Source organism: Neophocaena asiaeorientalis, unplaced genomic scaffold (genome assembly GCF_003031525.2).
Source record: "Neophocaena asiaeorientalis asiaeorientalis breed wild unplaced genomic scaffold, Neophocaena_asiaeorientalis_V1.1 scaffold78, whole genome shotgun sequence".
Classification (NCBI taxonomy): Eukaryota; Metazoa; Chordata; class Mammalia; order Artiodactyla; family Phocoenidae; genus Neophocaena; species Neophocaena asiaeorientalis.
This window is the reverse complement of record NW_020175018.1, coordinates 355,452-379,135: the sequence shown is the minus strand read 5'-3', so window position 1 is coordinate 379,135 and position 23,684 is coordinate 355,452. Positions and strand designations below refer to the sequence as shown.

Below are 23,684 nucleotides of genomic sequence, written 5' to 3'. Positions count from 1 at the left end.
CATACCAACCACTGATATTAACCCCTCTCTGGTCTAGCCCAGTCCCACCATCTCCCACACTCAGGCAGCACCTTCACCGAGGCATTTTAGGATGCTTTCAATTCCCTGACTCCCTGAAAGGGAATGTAAAGTTTATGGAGTCCAACCCCTCATTTAATGGCGAAGATAAGGCTATGAGGGGCATCCAAAGACAGTAAGAAACGTGCCCAAAGTCACAGAGCAATGGGAACGACAGAGCTTGGTTTAGATCCCTGTCTCTGGACTCCCAGTCCAGTGCTCCTTCCACCGCACAAGACCGCCTCCTGGGATGGAAGGGCCAAGTTGGAGGACATAGTCACGTGAGCCAGAGCAAGCTGCTTCACCAGGAGACTGAATCTGCCATTTTGCAATGGGTCCGTGATAATAATGGGCTGCTGAGAGTAGCACCCACTTCGCGTGGCAGTTGTGCAGATTAAACGAGATCATGTGTCTAAGGTGCGTCGTAGAGTGCCTGGCAAGGTAACTGCTCAAGAAAGGTTTGCTAAAGAAAACAAGAAAAAATAAAGGCAAGGGATTGGGGGGGGTGGGGTGCGGGGTGCAGGTCTGGCCACGAAAGCAAGTGTGGCTTGTTTGCCTGAGGTCTGTAGAAAGCAGACAGTGGACCTAACAGAAGCTGAGCCTCTTTTCTATTTTCTTTTCTGCTCGGTTTTAATTGAGCCCTAGGGCTTGGCTCAGACGGAGCCCCTGTAGTCTGAGGCGTGAGGCCTGGGAAGCCAAAGGAGAGAGGGGAACAGGCTGAAAGTGATGAAGGGCCTAAGACTGGGGTGAAGCCAAAGCAAACTGTGCAGGACGAATGGACCAGGGGAAGTTAAGATGCACTTGGCAAAAACTGTTTGCACAGCTGGAGTCAGGCTCTGGCAGGCAAAGAACCCCCCTCTGCTGGTCCTTGGGAAGTTCACCTTGGGCCCCCCAAGGCCAAGACTGGAGGACCCAGGCGCCTGCTGGTCTCCTCTGCCTGGTGTCCTAGCAAATGTTCCTGCGTGAGACCTTCCTGTGGGTGTGGTTCTTGAGGGCGGGATCCAGGCCTGATGAAGCCCTTGGTCTACCTGTCCCCGCCATGGAGTTGAGGCAGACATGGTCCCCACCCTCGCTACACTCGCTGTCTACTGAAGGAGACAGATCCTGGACACACCAGGGTGACACAGTATAGTCAGGACTGTGATGAGGACACAGAGGAGGAAGCAACAAACTCAGCCCTGCAGGTGGGTCAGGGGGTGATTCCTGGAGAGGAAAAAATGAGCCAAAATGAGCCTTCCTTCCTGAGTCTTAATGAGATTAAGGCAGGCATATTTCTTACGAAATCAGAGGAAGGGAGACCTATTCTTCAAAAGGAGTTCAAACAGAAGGCAGGCTCAGACGCAAGGAACAGAGGGTGCGAAGGCAGGGGCATAAGCAAGTGTGATGCATTGGGGGGCGAGGAGGGCACGAAACGAGACAGAACAGGGGGCAGAGGGTGCCTTGAACAGCAAGAGCCAGGGAGGCTGGAGAGACAGGCAGGGCCTGTTGGGCCAAACAGAAGAGCCGGCCACGAAAGAAGCCCAGTAACTATTTGTGTGCTGGATAGAAAGATAAACAAATGGATAAATGGCAGGTAAAGTATAAAATCCTCTGGGTGGCACATCAGACCTTCATGGCCCAGTCCCAGCTCACCCCTGCACCCACTCCTGTGCTGCGCCGCGGGCACGTTAGACAGTCCTCAAGGGCATCGTGCTCTCTCTGACCCCAGGCCTTCACACCTGCAGCTCCCCCGGCGTGAAGTGCCTGGCCCTCCTGCTCCCTTCTGCCTGGCTCAGGCTCGGTCCTCCTTCAGGATGGAGTGTGGGCATCGCCCCCTCTGCCAAGGCTTCCTACCATCCTATCAGCGCCACCCAGACAGAGGTGGGTGCTTCTCCTTGGTGTCCCCAGCCCCTGGCACAGGACCAATGCTCAATCACTATTTTTGGAATTTACGGTTTTCTATCTTATTTAACAAATACTAATATAGGGTTTACCACATGCTGGGCGCTGTCCTAAGCACTTTACTAATATTGACTCCTTTAATCCTTGTCACATCCCATAAGATAGGTACTTTTATTGCCATCCAGCAGATGAGAAACTAAGCTTGCTTAAGGTCACGTGGCCAGAAAGTATCAGAGCCGGGATTCAGACATGAGCAGTCTGGTTCCAAAGGTGGCGACCTTAGCCGTGACACTGCCATCAATGAACGAATGAATGGATGAGAAAAAGAGAAAGAGAGAAGAAAGGAAGAAAGGAAGATGAGAGGAAGGATAGGGAAGCTCTTCTGTGGCCCCGCTCCACTGGGGCCAAGGAGCATGCTGAGGTGCCCAGGGACAGCTCCAGCCTGCTGTGGACTCCACCTGCATCGGAGCAGGGCCAGGGAAATGTCTCTAGGAGTCCCAAGTGAATACACACTTGTTTTCAACAGACACATAGCAGGACACTATACAAAGATGAAAAAGTAGCCTTGGCCGTGGTAATACCTCCACCCGGCCCTGGCTCCACGCGGGAGGCCAGGTAGCCCAACCTTCCCCGGTGAGCCCGGCACACAGCCATACTCACTGTGGAGCAGGAGAACCCGGTCCTGGGCATCGATGGACAGCTTCAGCTGACCTGAGGAAACAACAAGAGAGACAGCTTCACCTCATTTCCTTGCCAGGTGAAAAATGGAGTGACGTCGACGGGAATGTGCTTCCGTTCCTGTGAAGCGAGTCAAAGATTCATACAGTCTCTGGGTTGGAAGGGAGCTCAGAAGCCACCTAGTTTAGCCTCCTCACCACGTCAATACCTCCAGCGTTATTGATTTCCATCCTTACTCCCCCGGGTGATGGGGAGCTGACTACTTTACAAGGCAGCCCAGGTCAATGCTGGGGAGCTCTCACTGTTGGGCAGCCAGAAAAGTTGTTGCATCCACATCTCAGTGAGGCTAGATTGGAGAGTTAAGGATCCTGGGTCTCAGTCAGAAGTCCATGCTGGGGGGTTGGCCAAAGCTTTCCAGCTGTGACAGACAGCTAGCTATGTTCTGGGAAGGCAATAACAATACAAGGACATACGATGAATGAGTTTGGGGAAAAGCAAAAGGAAAGAGATCAGCTGTGGGCAGAGAGATCCTTCGAAGTCAATGCTACTGCCCCCAGTCATTCCACAGAATCCTGACCTCCCTAAAGAAAAGCTAAGGAGGCTTTCTCTGACCTTGGCTTAGAGCCTTGCTACTCAAAGTGAGGTCCAAGAACCAGCAGCACAAGAAGCATGTGGAAGATAGTTAAAAATTCAGCATCTCAAGCCCTGGCCCAGGCCTCCTAAATTCAGGGTTACAGTTTAACAATATCCCCAGGAAGTTGCATGCACATTAAAGGTTGAGGAGCCCTAGACCAGAGCACACTGAGGAGCCTCTGAACATGTTTCTAAGCTTGGAGATGGCCCTCTTAAGCAAAACACAAAAAAGCAGAGGCCACAGGGAAAAGATAGATAAATCTGACTCCATAAGACTTTTTAAATGTCTGTTACAATTAAGTATATCATAAACAAAGTTATGAGACAACACAATAGAAAAACAAGCAAAGGATATTGAATTGGAAATTCAGCGATGAGAAAATGGCCCATAAACATGCAAAAAGATGCTCAACTTCATGGAGATCTGAGACATGCAAATTAACAATAAAATACCACCTTCCCCCAATCTGATTGGCAGATAATCTAAAAGACGATAATGTCAAATGTTGGTAAAGATGCAGGAAAACAGATACCCTCATACCCCGTTGGAGGAAGTGTAAATGGAGGGTAATTTCTGACAATATCTATTAAATATAAATGTCCTTATCATTCAACCTAGCAATTATACTTCCAGGTAACTATGATAGACAAAAACTCAAGTGTGCACAAAGGCTGGCACCACAGCATGGGAAAAAATTGGAAACACCTGAAAAATCCATCCGTATGAAAATGGTTAAATAAACGAACTATAGCTGTGCTGTGGGATACTATGGGCTGATATAAACAATGGGGGAGCAGTATAAGTCCTGGAATAGGACCATTATTGAGACATGTTTTTAAGTGGAACAAGCAAATTGCAGAACAATACACATGGTATATATTTCTGTGTGTGTGGTGTGCTGTGTGTGTGTGTGTGTGTGTGTGTGTTCTGAAAGGATGTCAAATTAAAACCAGTGATCACCTCTAGGGAAGAGACTGTGAATTGGAGAGAGGGAAGTCAAGAGGAATCTCAATCTATCACTATTGTAGTTGTTGTAACAGTACAAATATATCCATGACCTATAGTACTTTTATAATTAAAAATAAACTAAAGAGGAAACACACAGACATAGAGAACAGACTTCTGGTTGCCAAGGGGGAGCAGGGGTAGGGGAGGGAAGGAATGGGAGTTTGGGATTAGCAGAGGCAAACGATTATATATAGGATGGATAAACAACAAGGTCCTACTGTATAGCACAGGGAACTATATTCAACATCCTGTGACAAACCATAATGCAAAAATACGAAAAAATATATACAGGAGAAATTAACACAACACTGTAAATCAACTATATTTCAACAAAACTTAAAAAAAATAAATAAAGAGGAAACAAATAAAGAAGGAAAGAGGGGGACTTTCCTGGTGGCACAGTGGTTAAGAATCCACCTGCCGATGCAGGGGATACGGGTGGGAGCCCTGGTCTGGGAAGATCCCACATGCTGCGGAGCAAGCCCACGCACCACAACTACTGAGCCTGCGCTCTAGAGCCCACGAGCCACAACTACTGAGCCCACGTGCCACAACTACTGAAGCCCGCGCACCTAGAGCCGGTGCTCCACAACAAGAGAAGCCACTGCAATGAGAAGCCCACGTACTGCAATGAAGAGCAGTCCCCGCTCACCGCAACCAGAGAAAGCCCACGTGCAGCAACGAAGACCCAACACAGCCAAAAATAAATAAATAAATGTATAAAAAAAACGCAAAAAGCAGAACATCAGGTCAACCTCACAGACACCCAGTGGCTCTCCAGCATGGATAGAGGAGAGCTAGGACCACACTCCTCCTCCTCAATGACACGTGGAAAAATCTTCTCTCCATCCAATAGACTCCTCCTAGAACTTCAAGAAACCACTGAACTGGATTTACCCAGTGGACACAGGGGAAGGGCAGGGCTTCCCAGCCTGCAGCAAACGGGCACATCATCCAGAAAGCCCTGCATCTGCTCCATCCATGACAACGCTGTCTAGAAGTTATCTGCCTCTGCTTGATCACCTCCGGTGATGGGGAGCTCGCTTCCCACAATGAGAGCGCTGTCCCTTTTGAGATAGATCTGATTGTTCCGTGCTTCATCTTTATTGAGCCAAAAGCGGTCTCTCAGTACCTTTCATTGACTGGACCTCACTCTGCAGTCTCTGGGCTCTCTCCTTTACACCAAAGTCTGAAGTCCCTCCAGCATTCCTCATGGCACAGTTAGACACCCCTCGTCATCCCAACTGTTCATCTCTGGACATGCCCCGTGAAACTGGACTGGTGGTTGGGGCTCGCGCTCAGTTGCTGGCTGGCAGAAGGGCAGGCATAGCACGGAAAGGAGGGAAACTCCACGCCTCATAGCCCTACAGCAGTCCACCAACCACTATGATCTTGCCCCTCATACTTTGGGGTGTTTAATCTACAGTCCCAAGCAATTCAGGCTGCAGCAAACCCTGGTCCAGCTCTTCACCCATCAGAAATCCCTGCCGCTCTCCTGCCCAGGACACTGATCTCAGAAGCCCAGGAGGTCTGCTCCAGCCCCAGACCCAACTACGCTCCTCTCTCAGAGCCACAATGGCCGTGAGGTGGAGCTAATAATAGGGGTTATCACACTTTCTGAGCTGTGGGGATCAGATAATGCTGGAGGGCGAGGAGGTCCTTGGATGAAAGGCGCCAGGAGAATCCATGGTATTATTAGTTCAAGGTCTGAGCAATTACCACTTTGGGGATCCCTAGAGCTGAGAAACCTCCTACAAAACCTGGGCCCGGATCCAGCGTGGGGTGGGAGAAGGAGGCTGGAAACAGATGAACAGGGCCAGCAGCCATGGACTGGATCTCATCGACCCAAAGGCATCTACACTTAACACATTTTTTCTGAAACTGTTACCAGTGCAAAGCCGACTCGGGCCCAAACACATCTGGCTTTCCACAGCCGTGGGAACCACTGTGCTGTCCAACACCTATCCCCTTCCAACGGCCCTTTCCCAGAAATCAGAACCGAGAAATCTCCCGACACAAATGGCCACTAATTCCATTGGACAAACATCTGCCAAGCACCTGCACGAGGGCCTGAGGGAGGAAGGGCAGATCTGAACAGCGCCTACCCTCAGGGAACTCAGAGCCCAGTGGCTAGGACAGGGGCGTGAGCAAGGTCAAGGGTGGAGCTGGAGCAGAGGATGGGCCTGGGGTGAAGACTGACTCCGAAATCAGATGAGTCTGTACAGCTCCACAGAGCTCCTCTTCCAGGCCCCGCCCACACCCTGTAACAGCAGAGAAACCAAACCCAGCAGACCAAGCTCCAAGTCCCCAGGGCAGTACACACCCTACCCCAGCCCATTCTCAGGCTCACCGATGAGGGACAGCAAGATGAAGAATGAGAACCCTTCCCTTGGCCGTGACTGTCCCCTCTGTCCTCCCCCTTAGTCCATTCCATCAAATGTCTAAGACTCCTGAAGTCACCTTGCCCAACCTCCTCACCTGGTAGCCAGAACAGTCCTGCCCAGAGATGAAAGGTGACTTGCCCTGGGCCCAGAGAGACCAGGATAGACTGAGCCAGAACTAGAGACCAGAACTCTGCCCAAACCTTTCCTGTGCACTGAACTGGTTTTCCAGAACACTCACAGCCCTCTAACTATGCACCATGGCATCTGCCAATGCAACCCTGGGGTCCAGGAGCAGAGAGAGCCATCAGACACAGGACAAGGTTTGCCCTTTGCTTGAGAAGCCAAGAGGAAGCCCAAGAGAGGGCGGGCTCCAAGAAATGTCTTCAAGTCTAGAGAAATGAACCACCAGGAGGTGGGGAAGTCAGGTTGAATCCCTGGGGGCTTCAGCTGGTCTAGGTACCAGCTAATCAAGCCCCCCAAATCTGTGGTCTTGTCAATATCCCTACTTTCTCCCTAGGCTCAGGGTGTGGCCTGAGAATATGCAGGAAGTTCAGGCTAGAGGGCCTGAAGTCATCCTCACCAGGTGTTCGGGGGCCCTGGAGAGGGCACATCCCCAGTTCCCATGGGGCTACAGTTGGGCACCGACTCTGTCTGCAAAGGGTGGTGGTGACAGGTGCCCAGAGAGGCTGCAGGAGGTCACCAGGGAGCAGGGACCCAGAGGTAAAGGGAAGACAGACGAGCCCCACACGGCAGGAAAAACACCAGATGAGAGTGAGCTTCAGAAAGCGCAGAGAAAGCAACGAACCCATGTTCTGCTGGGTACAGGACTTGGGGGTTTCGGACTCACTGGACACCACGGGAAAAACGTTATAGAAGCCAGCTAAAGAAATTTAATCCGCCAGACCTTCCTAAATAGAGGGCCACAGGAAGATGAGCTCTGACTCTCAGGACACAGTCAGGAAGAGACCTACTCAGAAAATGAATCAAGAAGATGGGGGCTGCACACCACTGCTGAACACAGGGGTCAGCAGGAATGTGTCCTAGAAGGAGCTCACACCACCCAGAGGTGTGCGGAGACTACATTTATGACGGACTTGCCTGGCTAGCATGGAGCAGCAGTCATCCCCAAACTCAATTCGCCCCCAAAACAATTCCCCATTTAAGAGCTGTCATGTGTTAAAAGCCACAGGAAGGAGGATGATAACAGGACAAACATACAAAGGAGGTTGGGTCTACATGGAGCCTGGCCAGCCGCTAACACTCAGAGAGGGTTACGCCCTGTTCATGCATTTCACTCTCTGCCTCTAAGGGAGAAATGGCAGCGGTGCTGGGGAACTGGAGCCACACAGCTCTTAGGATGTAGCCCTGTAGAATTTCAAGTGTTTTGTTTGGAGGAGGGAGAACCTTGAGTTCCATTTGCAGAAGTGGCCCTGGCTTTTGATGGTAAGTGCTAGCAGAACAAAAGTGAGGAGGGGGCTGCCGTGGTGGAATAAAAATCATGATGGGTCAATTCAACCCTGTTCATTTGACTCTCTGCTTCCTGTGAAACCTGATATTCATGTGGCTTCCCAAGCTGTTTTTCCTTCCAGAAGTAGACTGCACTGCCAGCATAAGTCTGCTAACATCTTGACCGCAACCTACGTGAGAGACCCTCAGCAAAAACACGCAGCTAAGCCATCCTCAAACTCCTGCCTCACAGAAACAGTGAGATAAGAAATGTTTGGTTTTTTAAGCCAATACGTAGTGGGATCACCTGTTATGAAGCAGTAGATAACTAATACATACCCACGTTGCCTCCACAATTGGGTGACATAAATCTGATCTCAATTCTGAAGCAATTTTTCAATTTTAAAAATTGTTAAGAAAATACAGTTCTAAGATAAATCAGCATAGTATGACTAAGGATAAAGAAGACTCCCAGTTTTTGAGGTCTGTCCTTTTCTTAATAAAGAATTTTGATAGATTTAAACCATACTCATTATCACCAAACTGCAAAATCTGGAAATGTCCCACATTAACCCAAGGACAGCCCAGCACATTCAAGAAAATGCTTTACCTACAGAGCAAATGGTTTTCTTTTATACATATTTGTGTACAGTACTATAATATATAGAAAATTCACATTACCCTGCCTTTTCCAATTCTCCTTTAAGTTTTATTATAGTAATTTAATCACATCTATAAAGTCATATAAGTTTAATTCCAGAATTGTCAGTTTTATCACATTTTATAAATTACTCAGCATCCTTATCCATTTCATATTATAGGCTTCTCCAAAGTTAAGTATGTTATCATATAATGATTAGCACCTGTTATGTGCTTACTAATAGCTTTGAGCCATACAATGGAGTCAATCATTTATTTTCATTATGCTTTTTAAATTATTTATTTATTTATTTATTTATTTATTTATTTATTTTGGCTGCACCGGGTCTTAGTTACAGCACACAGAATCTTCGTTGCAGCATGTGGGATCTGTTGCAGCAATGCGGACTTCTTAGTTGCGGCATGCGAACTCTTAGTTGTGGCATGCATGTGGGATCTAGTTCCCCAACCAGGGATCAAACCCAGGTCTCTTGCATTGGGTGCATGGAGTCTTACTCACTGACCACCAGGAAAGTCCCCTGTTTTCATTATGTTTTACATTTTCATTATTTTTTTCTCTATCAAATGAAGTTTTCCAGCAGAACAAATCTAATACGAAAAACACAAGAGAGGAAGCATGTATCTCTAAGCAAAGCATTTTGGAATCATTAAGACCTAGTTTGGGTCCTGGTTCCACCACTGATGATCCTTAATCACTACATCCTCAGTTTTCTCATCTGTACAATGGAAAGAACAATAATAGTACAGCCCTAATGGAGCTGTTGTAAAAGTGGGAACTAATATATGTGAAGTACCTGGCAAATAGAAGGCATTCCCACTGAAATGACAATAGGAAGGGAGGAAAGAAGAAAAAGAAAAAAAACAAGTCAGAAAAATTAGAAAACATATGTAGGGGACTTCTATTCCTGGGATGACAAACTCACTAAGGAAATCTAGAAAAGCTAGACAAAATATTTAAAAGCAGCTTCTTGGAGATATAACAAGATAGAGAGGAACTACGAAGCAGGATCTGGGGGGATGGAGGTCCATGCAATTAAGTTTACTGTTTTTCTGGGCTAATTTTCTCCTGGGGGTATTTACAAATTCCAGAGGTAACAAAGTCTGATAGCCTGAGCAGAGTTTCTGTCTGCCTCTTGGGGCTGGAGGAACAGGAGTTGGAGACCAGGGCCTGCCTAGAAGTGGGGTCCTTCTGCACCCCTACATTTTGGGTTGGAGCCCAAAGGGGTTGCTCCTTAGGAACAGAGTAAACCATGGTCAGACACAGTTCCTCAAGGGACTGCAGCTCACCTCAATCTGAGTCCCTAACATTGAATTAAGATTATCCCAGATGCTAGTGACCTCCAGCACCTGACAGAAACAAATAAAGACCTTTTTAAAGAAGATATCATCCCAGGTCTGCATTAAGAAGAAAAAAATAACAAGTCTGTGTCTGCCATTTGTAACAGACACAGCACACCTAAAATGTAAAGAAACAGAAAGATTGAAAGAAATAGGATGGAAAAAGATATGCCAAGCAATTATTAACCAAAAGAAGGCTGGGTATCTATGTCAATCTCAGGAAAAGTGGACTCTGTCTCCACTAGAAATGAACAGAAGACTTCATAACAATAAAAAAAGACCAGAATAATAAGAGTTTCAACTCATCAGAAAGATAATGATTCTAAATTTGTATGTTCTTAATATTGCTTCAAAATATATAAAGGAAAAAAGTGACAGAACTATAATGAGAAATAGATAAATTTATAATCATAGTAGGAATTTTAACACACTTCTCTCAGTAACTGATGGGGGGGGGAGGAAATCAGCAAGGATATAGAATATATGAACAGCATATGTAGTAAACTTCACCTAAACCTGACATACGCAAAGAACACTACACCCACCTACTTCAGATCTTTTCAAGTACACACAGAACATTTATAAAAGCTGAGCCATCAAAGGACTGAATGAATGCAGAGTATGTTCTCTGCATAAAGGTAAAATAAGGAACATAAAAACTACTAAAAACCCCAGTATTTGGAAATTAAGAAATATAATTCCAAATAACCCATGGATTCAAGAAGAAATTACTCGAAAATTAGAAAACATTTTGAACTGAATGATAAAGAAAAAAACAATTTACATATCAAACATGAGGCTTCTGGGGCTTCCCTGGTGGCGCAGTGGTTGAGAGTCTGCCTGCCGATGCAGGGGACGCGGGTTTGTGCCCCGGTCCGGGAGGAACCCACATGCCGCGGAGCGGCTGGGCCCGTGAGCCATGGCTGCTGAGCCTGCGCGTTCGGAGCCTGTGCTCCGCAATGGGAGAGGCCACAACGGTGAGAGGCCCACATACCGCAAAAAAAACCCAAAAAAAACACATGAGGCTTCTGGATATTGGCAATCCAGAAGCCAATCCCCAGTTTAAGTTACACAGTATTTGCTTCACAATAAATCACTGAACTGCACATCATTTGGAGGGACACTTTTCTGTATGTGTGTTATATTTCATAATAAAAAGTGTTTTTAAAAAGAACATAGAGAGCAGAACTGGAAAAGAAAACAAAGGGTTATCAACAGGCCAGACTGAGAATTTCTGAATGCTCCCAAGCAAATGGACTCCAAATGACAGGAAAGCCAATAAATGCTGAGGCCCCTGACCAGCAAATGACAAGCTTTTGAGAAATGGTTGGATGGGTTTCCCCATCGTCCTGGGCTCAGAGCAGCCAGGCGAGCCAGGGGCAGCTGGCAGGGACGGGACATGTCGCAGGCCTCAAGTTCAGGGCCTGACTTCACACTGCCCAACACATCATCCTGCCTGGCATCTGTTCCCAAGCTTCATTCTCACTACAGAAAATGGACTTTTTATCTCTGCGGCTTCTATAGAGGCAGAGAAAGGAGAGGGACAGGTCCCAGCTAATATTGTACTATCACAACAAACATAGAAGAACAAAGAGAATGCCCACCAAATTAACGACATTCCTTAGTCTACTCTGCCTGCAGAACCACATCTTTCTGACTTCCTTCTAGCATCCAAGATTCCAGGCACTTTCTCTAGAGCTTACAGGCAGAGCCGCTACCCACAGCCTTCATTTGGGTATAACCGTTCTAAAGAGAGTTGGGTTGGTCACCGAATGGCTGCAGCTCCCTGCAGCCCTCAGAACGTGTCCAGTCTGCCTATCACCTCATGGCTCAGACACCCTGGAGGAAAGGCAAGCTGTTCTCTCCCATGACCACTCACCACATTCAGGCCCTGGACCAAATCCCAGGTAAGTTAATTATCTGTTGCCTCAGGCAAGCTAATAAGTTGGTATTCTTTCAAGAAGATATGCTTTAAATACTTATCAAACATTTTTATTAACTTGGGTTTATATTTTCTATATAAAATATTATGCCTAAATTCATGTGGAACCCAAGAGAGTCAAAACAATCTTGAAAAAGAACAAAATTGAAGGATTCACACTTCCTAATTTCAAAACTTACTACAAAGCAGCCGTTTTCAAGACAGTGTGATACTGGCATAAGAAGAGACAAACAGATTAATGGAACAGAATTAAAAGTCCAGAAAGAAACTCATGTATGTATGGTCAATTAATTTTCAACATAGGTGCCAAGACCATCCAATGACGATATAATAGCATTTTCAATAAACGATGCCAGGAGAACTGGATACCATATACACGTGAATGAAGCTGGATCCTTTCCTCACACGATACACAAAAATTAACTCAAAATGTTTTTTTTTAAAATAAGCTTTTAACTCAAACTCAAAGACCTAAATCTAAGAGTCAAAACTATACAACTCTTTTTTTTTAATAAATTTATTTATTTTATTTATTTTTGGCTGCACTGGGTCTTTGTTGCTGCACACGGGCTTTCTCTAGTTGTGGCAAGTGGGGGCTACACTTCGTTGTGGTGCGCAGGCTTCTCATTGCGGTGGCTTCTCTTGTTGCGGAGCACAGGCTCTGGGTGCGCAGGCTGCAATAGTTGTGCCGCGCGGGCTCAGTAGTTGTGGTTCGCGGGCTCTAGAGTACAGTCAGTAGTTGTGGCGCACGGGCTTAGTTGCTCCGCAGCATGTGGGATCTTCCCAGACCAGGGCTCGAACCCATGTCCCCTGCATTGGCAGGCAGACTCCTAACCACTGTACCACCAGGGAAGCCCTCAAAACTATAAAACTCTGAGAAGAAAACATAGAGGTAAATTTCTGTGATCTTGGATACGATAGTAGATGCTGAGATTTGACACCAAAAGCACAGCAACAAAATTAAAAATGGATTAATTGGACTCCATCAAAATGAAAAAAATTTGAGCTTCATAGAACACTATCAAGAAAGTGGATCAAAAAACCCACAGATTGGGCTTCCCTGGTGGCGCAGTGGTTGAGAGTCCACCTGCCGATGCAGGGGACATGGGTTCGTGCCCCGGTCCAGGAAGATCCCACATGCCGCGGAGCGGCTAGGCGCGTGAGCCATGGCCGCTGAGCCTGCGTGTCCGGAGCCTGTGCTCCGCAATGGGAGAGGCCACAACAGTGAGAGGCCCGCATACCGCAAAAAAAAAAAAAAAAAAAAACCCACAGATTGAGAGAAAATATTTGTAAATAATATCTGATAAGGGGCTAGTATTTAGCATATGTAAAGAACTCTTACAACTCAAAAATAAACAAGTACTCCTTAAATTGGCTATTTAAATTAATTTTAAATTTTTAAATTAAATGGGCAAAGAATCTGAATAAATTTTTCTCTAAAGAAGATATACAACTAGCCAATAAGCACATGAAAAGATGCTAAATAGCACTGGTCATCAGGGAAACGCAAATCAAAACCACAATGAGATAACCACTTCACATCCACTAGGATGGCTAGAATCAAAAAGTCAGATAGGGCTTCCCTGGTGGCGCAGTAGTTGAGAGTCTGCCTCGATGCAGGGGACACGGATTCATGCCCTTGTCCGGGAAGATCCCACATGCCGCAGAGTGGCTGGGCCCGTGAGCCATGGCCGCTGAGCCTGCGCGTCCAGAGCCTGTGCTCCACAACGGGAGAGGCCACAACAGTGAGAGGCCCGCGTATCAAAAAAAAAGAAAGTCAGATAATAGCAAGTGTTGGTGAGGTTGTGGAGAAAGCAAAACCCTCATGCCTTGCTGACAGAAATGCAAAATGGTGCAACCACTCTGGAAAAGAGTTTCGTAGTTTCTCAAATAGTTAAACATAGAGTTACCATTTGACCTAGCAATTCCACTCCTAGGTGTATACCCAAGAGACTGAAAACATTTGTCCACACAAAAACTTGTGTATCAGTGTTCATAGCAGAGCAATATTGATAATAGCCAAAAGATAGAAACAATGCAGATGTCCATCAATGAATTAATAAACAAAATGTGGTATATCCATACAATAGAATATTACTCAGCTGTAAAACTGAATGAAATACTGATATATGCTACAATATGGATGAACTTTGTAAACATTACGCTAACTGAAAGAAGCCAGTCACAAAAGGCTACCTATTATAGGATTCCATTTATATGAAATGTCCAGAATAAGCAAGTATATAAGGACAGAAAGTAAATTAGTGATTGCTTAGAGTTAGGGGACAGAGAGGATTGGGAATTGGGGGTAATAAACTAAAGGGTATAGTGTTTCTTTTTGAAGTGATAAAAATGGTCTAAAATTGACTGTGGTAATGGTTACACAACTCTGTGAATGTACTAAAAAACATTTAATTGTATAATTTAAATGAGTGAATTGTATGTATGTGAATTATATCTCAAAAAAGCTATTTTTTAAGTTAACAAATACACTAATAAAATTAAAATATATAATCCTGAAGGAAAAAAACTTATGTGCACCTGTAATGGCTTCTTCAAATTATACCATTTCTCATAAATATAAAATCCCTCTGGAGTAGCTGGGTTCGAGCTCTAGTTTACTCAACCCCCTCCCTTGAAGCCAGGCCACCTCCTTAGAAGGCAACATAATGTATGGCCAACTAACGTTACTTGAAGGTGCCCCTTATTGGGGGACAAGGAACTATACTCATGCACACAAACATACACACATACACACACACACACACACAAATACATAAATCACGACATAGTCCATACAGTATTCTCCCTGAAAAAAATTCTGGTCAAAACAATTTTGTTTCTTTTTAGTTCCAGAGATGCTGGAAATTTAGCTCCCTTTACCTATTTGTGCTCAGGGAACTACCAGTTAAGCAGCAGCTTCCTCTGGTTCCACAGGGCAAAGCCCACTGCTGAAGGCCAGGGGCTACCTGCCATGCTGGGGAAAAGCCAGTGAACTGAGGAAAACTTAGCAAAGACCTTCATTTTAAGGGAGTCCAAGTTGGCTATCAAACTGAATAGTTGATAGCCAAAAACTGAATACTTGATAGCCAACTGACTCTGAATCCATAGCTTCCAAACCTGGCTCATCAACAAAATACTTCTGTGGCTTCTTAAAATTACAGATTCTTTGACTGTACCCCAGACCTATTAAACCAGGATCGCTGGGATCTCCAGGTGCTTCTGATAACTGGCCACGTTTGAAAACCACTGGTAAAACTCTTCATTCCCAAGCAGACAAGCAAAGATCACTCAGTGTACAAAGAAATCAGCAGCCTGGAAGAGGGACGGCATTTGTCAAGGAAACAGAGCTAATGAAGGAAGCAGGAGAGAACTCTTCCAGTGTCGGTCCACGGAGAGATTTGAGAGGAGGCTGCATACGTGGAGCCGGAGGCTCCCCACCCCACCAGGTTCCTGCCCGCCCCGGCACACACTCAGGTCACATCACACCCTGATACCCACCCAACGCAGCCCTGAGGCCGTGGCTGGGCAGGTCATCCACTCCCTGCTGGGTTGGACCCTCCCCAACTTCCCAGATCTGGCAGGGAGATTAACTCAGTACAAGAATATGGGCTGATACAAGGAAATAGTCACATCATACCAGTAAGGAAAAGAAATGGGTTACAAAGCTGTACATACAGCAGAATCTCAATTTTGTTAAAATTAGGCACACACAAATACACACACACACACACACACACACACAGAAATAAGTCTGGAAGGATATAAACCATGTTAACAATGGCCTCCTCTGGGGAGTCAGATTACAGGTGATTTTCGCTTTCCTCTTTTCACTAAGTTTTCAACAATGAATACATCCTACCGTGATAATAAGGAGAAAAAACAGTGAAACGTTTTTTACTTTTTAATCAGGACAGGGCTAAGCTAACAAGGCCTCACAGCTCTCCACCACTCTTTCCTGACCACTCCAGTACCACCAGCTCAGAGCATCCCGGGAACCTCCCCTATCTGGTAGAATCCCACATCCTCGTGGGGATAACAGGAATTGCCTCCACCGGTTGGGAGGATTAAATGAGATGATGGAGGGAAAGCACTTGGCACACGGCATGGCACGTGATAAACATGCAACAAACGGTGTTGAGTTAATTACTCTTGTTACCTTCTACCAACTGGACCTGTGAATTCCAGGATGCCAGACCACAGGCCATTTCTAGGGGTCAAGCCACTGCTTTTCCGTTACTCCCTCTGCCCCTAGAGAAGAAGGCAGGTTGTGAAGAGCCAAGCATGCTGATAGAGGTAAGCCCGAGAGTAGGAGAGCCGGAACCCCAAGGAGGGCACAGCTCCTTAGGTGCTCTGTCTTTGAAATGTGGGCAAAGTCCACTTATGTTGCAGTAACTGCCCCAACTTTCACAAGGAAAATTATATAAAAGGTTTTTTTTAATGTGCTGTACACGTCATCTCAGAAGGCTTGAGCTCAGGTACCAACTCTGCAGCTGGCTCACTGGGAGACCTTCCTCTGGGGATCTCAAGTCTTCAGAGAGGAGACATAACTCCCTGCCCACAGAGAGTTGCAGAACCAGTGAGGAAACAAGGGCTAGGAAGAGCTGTATCCTAGGACACGGCTATTTATCTTACTGTGGGGACTTGGAAGCCCAGGTTTGCCCAGACCATTGGGGCAGCTGCTGCCCAGCTGTTATTTGGGGGAACCCACTCCTGCTATCTAGGGGCTTGGAAGCAGGAGCCTACTGCCCAATTCTTTCCACCTCAAGCCCCCAGGGCAGCCCTGGGACCCTGCTGAGAGCGCAGTAGCTCCTGGAGGGGAGAATTCTCCCATCTCTGCTGCAGATCAGGCATCCACCAGAGCCGTGGCGCTGCAGCCGCTCCAAGGTGAGCCCACAGGAAGCCAAGGCCATTGGGGCTGACCCAGCACCTGTCCTGTCCCTGAGCCAAAGGGAAGAGAGACTGAGGAGGTCTGGAGATGTAGTAACAAGACCTTGACTTAACCCTGAGCTGCTTGTTAATGGGAAGCTCAGTGGTGGCAAACTCCATCCCTGAAAGATTAACTGGGGCACGACTGTTCCAGCCAAGTGAGGCACAACCAACTGCACTCGGCACCAGTGGCCAGGCAGCAGGTGGGGCCCGGCGGCTTGAGCGGCCTGAGCCTGTGCCCTGAGCCCCTCCTGCGCGACCACGGGAGGCAGATGTCCCCAAACAGAAGGATGGCTGCTCCCTGCCTCACCTGCCACCACGAGGGGGTTGCCCTCTCTGGGCGCTGCGGGCAGGGTGAAGCAGTCCCTGGCGGCAGCCGCCGCGGGCACTTACCAAAAGTGGTGAGGTAGAAGGACAAGCCCGGGTGGGCGCGCCGGCTCCCGAGGGAGACGCGGTGCAGGGAGCGCTCCATGGCAATGGCCCCGCTCCCGCCGGGCCGGGGTGCCTGTAACTCGAGGCGTCTGTGTTGCTCCCAGTAACCGAGGCAGCAGGTTCACCGCCCCCGCGCCAGTGTCTCGGCGGCGGGCGCGGGAGGCCGGCTTCAGCGCGCGTTTGAACCTGCGGGCGCGCCAGGCCCTGATTGGCCCGCGCCGGTTTGAATGCGGAGATTTCCACCTGACCGAGCCGCCACCGGCCGAGGGGAGGAGGCGCCCGCGGCCCATCTGCTGCCGGGACGGCGGTCCTCCCCGTGGAGCCGGCAGGATGGGCGGCCCCACCGAGGCTCGGGGCTCGGGGGCCGTTCTGGGCTGCAGGTGCCAGCCCCATACCAGGCCCACGGCTCCTGGCGCGCCCACTCGGCGGGCTTGGCCTGCACGCCCAGCTGCCCCAGGCCAGCAGTTAGCTAGGTTTGCAACATGCTTTGAAGCTCAGACCTGTACTCACCAGACCCAAGCAAGGGCAGGGGAGCACCCTCCTGGCCCAAAGCGGTGGGGTCTGGAAAAACGTTCTCCACCCTTGGACCTCCAGCCCCCACCAGCTGCAGGGCCCTTCCCTGACCCTGGCCCATCTCTCTCTTGAGCCCTCTCTTGGATGAGAGCAGCCTGGCACAGGTCCACACCAGAGCAGCTTCCTCCAGCCAGCCTCATGGCCCCCCATGGGCAGCCTGGTGCCATGAGACAGGAGCACAGGCCCCCAGCACCTGAGGGACAGAAATGCACAGTATAGTATGTGGAGGGGGCAGGCACTTTCAATCTCCAGAGCTCGTTGCGAGGAAGCAGAGCTGGAAGGAAGGTCAGCCCCCTGCGCTGCTTTGTCGGCAAACATTCATGGGATGCCTCCTGGGAGCAGTTTCAAAGACATCTGCTCTGCAACTCTCTGTTGCTGCCGGGGAAAGCTGCTGGTCTCATGTAAATCTAAGAATGGGAAGTGTCGGCAGTTGCCAAGTGGATATCTGTGGCTCAGTGATCCACTCAAGACAAGGTTGGGGGATGCAAGAAAGAAAGTGGGGAGAAAAGTTATATGTATGGAGTACCAGGTGCCAGTGGCTGAGCTGGGCAATTTACACACATCTTCTCATTTAATCTTCACAGTAACCCTAAGAAGTATTAGCCCCAATTTACCAGGGATAAACCTGGTAAATCTCACACAGAGAGGGCAGGTGACTTTTCCAAGGTGGGCAGGGCTGGAAGTTGGACCCAGGCCTGGTCTGCCCCAAAGGCCATCCTCCTCCTGTTCTTCCTTGGCCTCCACTCCTGCCCCATGGCCAATGGCAGGTGGAGGGAGCAGACCTGCCTTCTTGAGGCAGGTAAGGAAACTAGATGCCACAGGGCCAGCTGGCCACCAGAGGGGAACAGAACCTGGAAAAGGAGCCCAGAAATCAACAAAGTAGTGGTCAAGTGCAAACGAGTCACATAAAGGCCAGTGGGTTGTTCAAATCCTGGCACATTGTGAAGCCCTGCTCTGCACTTCCCCCACCCCAACTCCTTGAGCACTGCCCTTAGCAGGGACAAGCCTGCTCCCTTGGCCCCAGCCCAGTGACAGACAGACTTACCTGCACCCTGGACTTGAGCGGGCCTGATCCTTCTCCTGGCTGGGGAAGTCTGAGTCCAGGCATCCTTTCTGGGCAGGGAAGTATCCCGGCTCTGCCACTCCATCCAGCCAAGGAAAACAGGCAACCTCAGGCTCAAGCCACAGGATTCAGACAGGACACGGAGGCTGAAAGTGCTGTAGACCTGTGGGACCAAGATGGGAGCATGAGTTAGGCATGGCCTGAGGATGCCTCCTGAAAGGGGGGTCCACCCCAGTAGGAATTAGAAAGGATGATGTTCAGGAGTCTGAGCAAAGGGAGGCCCACAAAGGGAAAAGTGATGTGCCCAAGGTGACAGTGGCCCCTTCACAGCTCAGGGACCACTGTAGCACCTGCACTAAGGGAGACCGCCTTGGACTCAGGAAGCTGTGAGCAACCGGCAGATACACATTCAGGAGGGTAGAAGCCAGCAGGAGAGCTGGGTAGACTTGCATTATCTGTATGTGGCCTGGGGGAGAAAAGACTGAGGCCCACACTTGGCACTTCACCCCTACTCGGGACAAAGGTCCTGCTGCCTTGCAGGTTCCCTCCTGACTCCTCCTGCCCCATAAGTTGGGGACCCCAGTGCCACTCTGATAGTGATCTGACTCTAGTGGCACCACCTTCACCGCCCTCACCACCAACATTAAGGCCCCTTTACTTAGTAGAGCACTAGAAGCTTCCTGCTCTTAAAGGGGCAGGTCACTCTTTTCTCAGGAGCGGGAGGACAGAAGTGAGTGGGAGCCTGGGCAGTGGCACTGCGGGAGACACTGGCCCCATTAACCCACACTACTGTTTACAGCAGACATCCAGAAAGGGTTGAGGTTTATGGCCCAGCTTTCTCCAAAAAGACAAGGGAGTTTGAGGACCACGCCTGGCTTTCTGACATGCCCTGAACACTCTAGCTCCCCTGGTCACGGGCCTCAGTATCCCTCTAACACTCACACACACTCCACACATACATAAACAAACTACACATACAATATTAACACTGGACACGCTCTGCACACACACACACACACACACACAACACTTCCCACGTACATTCACGAATACATCAGATACACAAACATACCATATACATACACCCCACACACAAATAAACACACCACATACACACCTCACACATATATACAATCACACCCCACACACAAATAAACATACCACATACACACCTCACACATATATACAATCACACCCCACACACAAATAAACACACCACATACACACCTCACACATATATACAATCACACCCCAAATAAACACACCACATACACACCTCACACATATATACAATCACACCCCAAATAAACACACCACATACACACCTCACACATATATACAATCACACCCCAGATTTTCATGCACCCTATGCACATACACAAGCACACAGACACACACACACAGACGTACACACACACCAAAAAAACCCCACTTAAATGCACTATATACATACAGCACATCCACATACAAAGATTGATTGATTATATTTTTTAAGACTGACTCTGTTTCAAGAAGAATAAGGACTACTTGTGTTTGGAGGCAAGGGACTAAAGAGGTTTATTTGGGTACATTTTCACATTAGCTATCAAAGAACCTTAGTGCCTTTAAGATATCATCTGGCCCAATATCCAAAACAATTTTGAAAAATAATAATAAAGGCGACTAGGACTACCAGATGTTAAACAGTCTTATAATAACGTAGAAAGAAGACAAACAGATCAATGGAACAGAATAGAAAGTTCAGGGGAAATATGATTTTACTTAGAAAACAAGACAATGTTCAAAATTCTTTAAACTAAAGACTCATTTCAAAGAGAAATGGAACAGCTAATTCAGATGAAAATTTTAAAAGGAAATAATAAGGTTAAAGTTGAAATTTATTTTTAAAAAACAGACTTCAACAACAAAACCATAGCCTGGTTCTTTGAAAAGACCAATAAAACAGAACTCTGGCAAAACAAAGAAAACTATAAATAAACAAGTTTAGGAAAGAAAGATAGCCAAGATACAAAGGTAATTCTTTAAATTATGAGAGAAAACCATTGCAACTTTATTTGTAAATTTGAAAATCTGGGGGGAAATTGGTGCTTTTCTAGAAAGTATTAATTATTAAAATTGGTACAAGAGTTTGAAATTTTTAATAGATCACTAACCATAGACAAAATACAAAAGGAAATTAAAAATCTACCTGACAAAATTACAGAAGACTCAGATAGTTTTAGAGGCCAATTCTATTAGACCTTCAAGAAACAGATAATGCCTATGTAATTTAAAACTATTTCAGAACTAGGAAAAAAAAAAAAAACTGGAAGATTTGTCAGTACTAGATACAAGCCTAGGCAAAGACAAAAACCAGATAAGGTTAGCAACAGAAAACTATAGACCAAAGGTCAAAGATAAAAATAAGAGTAGAAGTTAATGAAATAGAAAACATAGATAAAAGAAGACCTATTAAAAATGTGACAAAAACTAGGCCCACATTCCCCCAGTTTTGCCACATTCCTTTTTTAAAAGAAAAGCTAGAAATGTTTAAGTTTTAATATGACATCTCCCAATTTTTTAATATTGACTATTCATTCAAATTTTTGAAAAACATTATGTAGGCCAAATAAAATATATCTCAGCCCTATAACTAGTTTGAAATCTCTGCTAGACCAATCTGATTTATGAATATGGACACAAACTTCCTAAATATTAGCAAATCAAATCCAGCAGTATATTCACAATACATTCAAATGGTCTATATTCCAGGAATGCAAAGACGGCTCAGATTTAATGAACATACTAGTGCAGGGGCTGGCAAACTCTGCCTACAGGCCAATCTGGCCAGCCACCTACTTTTGTACAGCAAGTAAGCTAAGAGTGGATTTTACAGCTTTTAATGGTTGAAAAAAAAATTTTTTTAACTTTAAAAAAAAGGTATTTCTATGGCCATAAAAATTTTTTAATTTTTAAATTAAAATATGAATGTAAAATATTTACAATATATGGCAAATATGTATACATGTACAAAGAAGTCTTACAAATCAGTAAGAAAAAATAAATGTACCAAAGAACGTGAATAATCATTGCACAAGAGAGGAAATGTAATTGACTAATACATAAAATACTAGCAACCAGAAAAAGAAAAAAATCATCCCACCGTCTGCCTTCAGGAAGTTCAAGCATTTGTATTTACAGATGAGACAACTAAATTTCAGAGTTGTTAAATGAATCAGGTTGCTAAGGTAGTAAATAAACAGTGGAGAAATAAGAATCCAGCCAAAGAACCACTATAGAATGTCATCTTTCACACTAATCTTCAACTAGTAGTACTAAGACCTCCATGGCTTCTAACACATTAAAATTCAATTCAACAGATGTTTACTAAGCTAAGCACCCATGCTGTGCTGAGCCTTACGCTGAACGCTGAGCATACAGAAGTAAACAAGATGGAGCTTACAATCTGGTGGAAGACTGGATGAGTGTTACAATGGAGGAAACATGGCAACCTGCAGAAACACAGATTAGTATCTCACTTAGCCTGGGGATCTGGGCCAACCAAGATGAGAATGGAAGTCAGAGAAGACTTCTCAAAGAAAGTGACCTGAAGGATGATTTAGCCAAGCCAATGAGGTGAAGGAAGGGGGTTATAGGCAAAAAGAACAAAACATGCAAAGGCCAGATAATGAGAGAAGCTTATGCATTTGAGGAATGGAACAATGGGACACATGGCAGGGAGGGAGGAATATGCAAGAAGGTAAACATCATACAGGGCTTCACATATTATTAAAAGGAGCTTGGGCTTTATCCTAAATGTAGGGCAGTCGTTGAAAGATTTTGAGCGATCCCAAAAGGTTTTGTGTTTTAGAAAGATCACTCTGGCTAGAGTATTAAAAAATGGATTGGGGGGACTTCCTTTGTGGCGCAGTGGTTAAGAATCCTCCCGCCCTGCTGCCTCGGAGTGGAGACTTCAGAAGCAGCAGAGCTCCTAGCGCCTCCCCGTCTTCCTCAGCTGCCTCCTCCCGAGCCGAAGAGGCCTGTTCCCAGCTCTGCCTGCTGAGTGAAGAAGTGGGCTTGACTGCATTGCCGCTGTATAAAGCATGTGGTCTTAATAGTGTGTGGACAGCTGACAAAGTTAATCCTTTTTTGTAATACTTTCTATGTGACGTTTCTCTTCCCTTTAGAAACACTGCACTTTTTAACTCTAGGCATGATCTCTTCTGCGTTGACTGGACTTTGTAGGGATGGGGGAGGATCAAGAGGAAGTGGACAGCCAGAGACGCTGAAGGGGCCACTTCCATGACTGCTTTATGCAGAAGTCATAACAAATGCTGGTTTCTTTAGCCCCAAATGTGGCAGGAAGGGGGGTGGGGGGGTCAGGGGGGAATCGGGAAGCTCACGGGGCGGGATCCATAAAGAGCAGTGTGGAGGTATACAGCCTGAGCCTGACTCCACGCCACTGGATAATTTATGTTGTCAAACTGCTGTTCTTAGGAGGCATTCAGAATGTCACAGAGGCCAGACCTATGGCCTCCTGGACCCCTGGGCCGGCAGGGCATCTTGGAAGAACAGTGCTTGGTTTGATACCTGCAGCAGAGGAGAGGAAAGCCCAGAGATGTACTGTGAGGAGGGGACCCATCGTGTCCCAGTACATCCGGGACTAACTTTCTGAGCCCC

General features: G+C 46.8%; 1 protein-coding gene across 2 annotated transcripts in view; it reads right to left on the bottom strand.

The window, feature by feature from the left end:
* The window catches only part of RGS3 (regulator of G protein signaling 3), a 128,746-nt gene extending 109,636 nt beyond the window's left edge, over positions 1–19,110 (bottom strand). For both annotated transcript variants that reach the window (XM_024762166.1, XM_024762168.1), the window contains exons 1-2: positions 19,008–19,110; positions 2,599–2,649 (exon numbers count right to left, since the gene is read on the bottom strand). In XM_024762166.1, coding sequence (XP_024617934.1) covers positions 2,599–2,649; positions 19,008–19,110 — 154 coding nt within the window. The remainder of the gene's footprint in view (positions 1–2,598; positions 2,650–19,007) is intronic.
* Between the last annotated feature and the right edge of the window lie 4,574 nt (positions 19,111–23,684).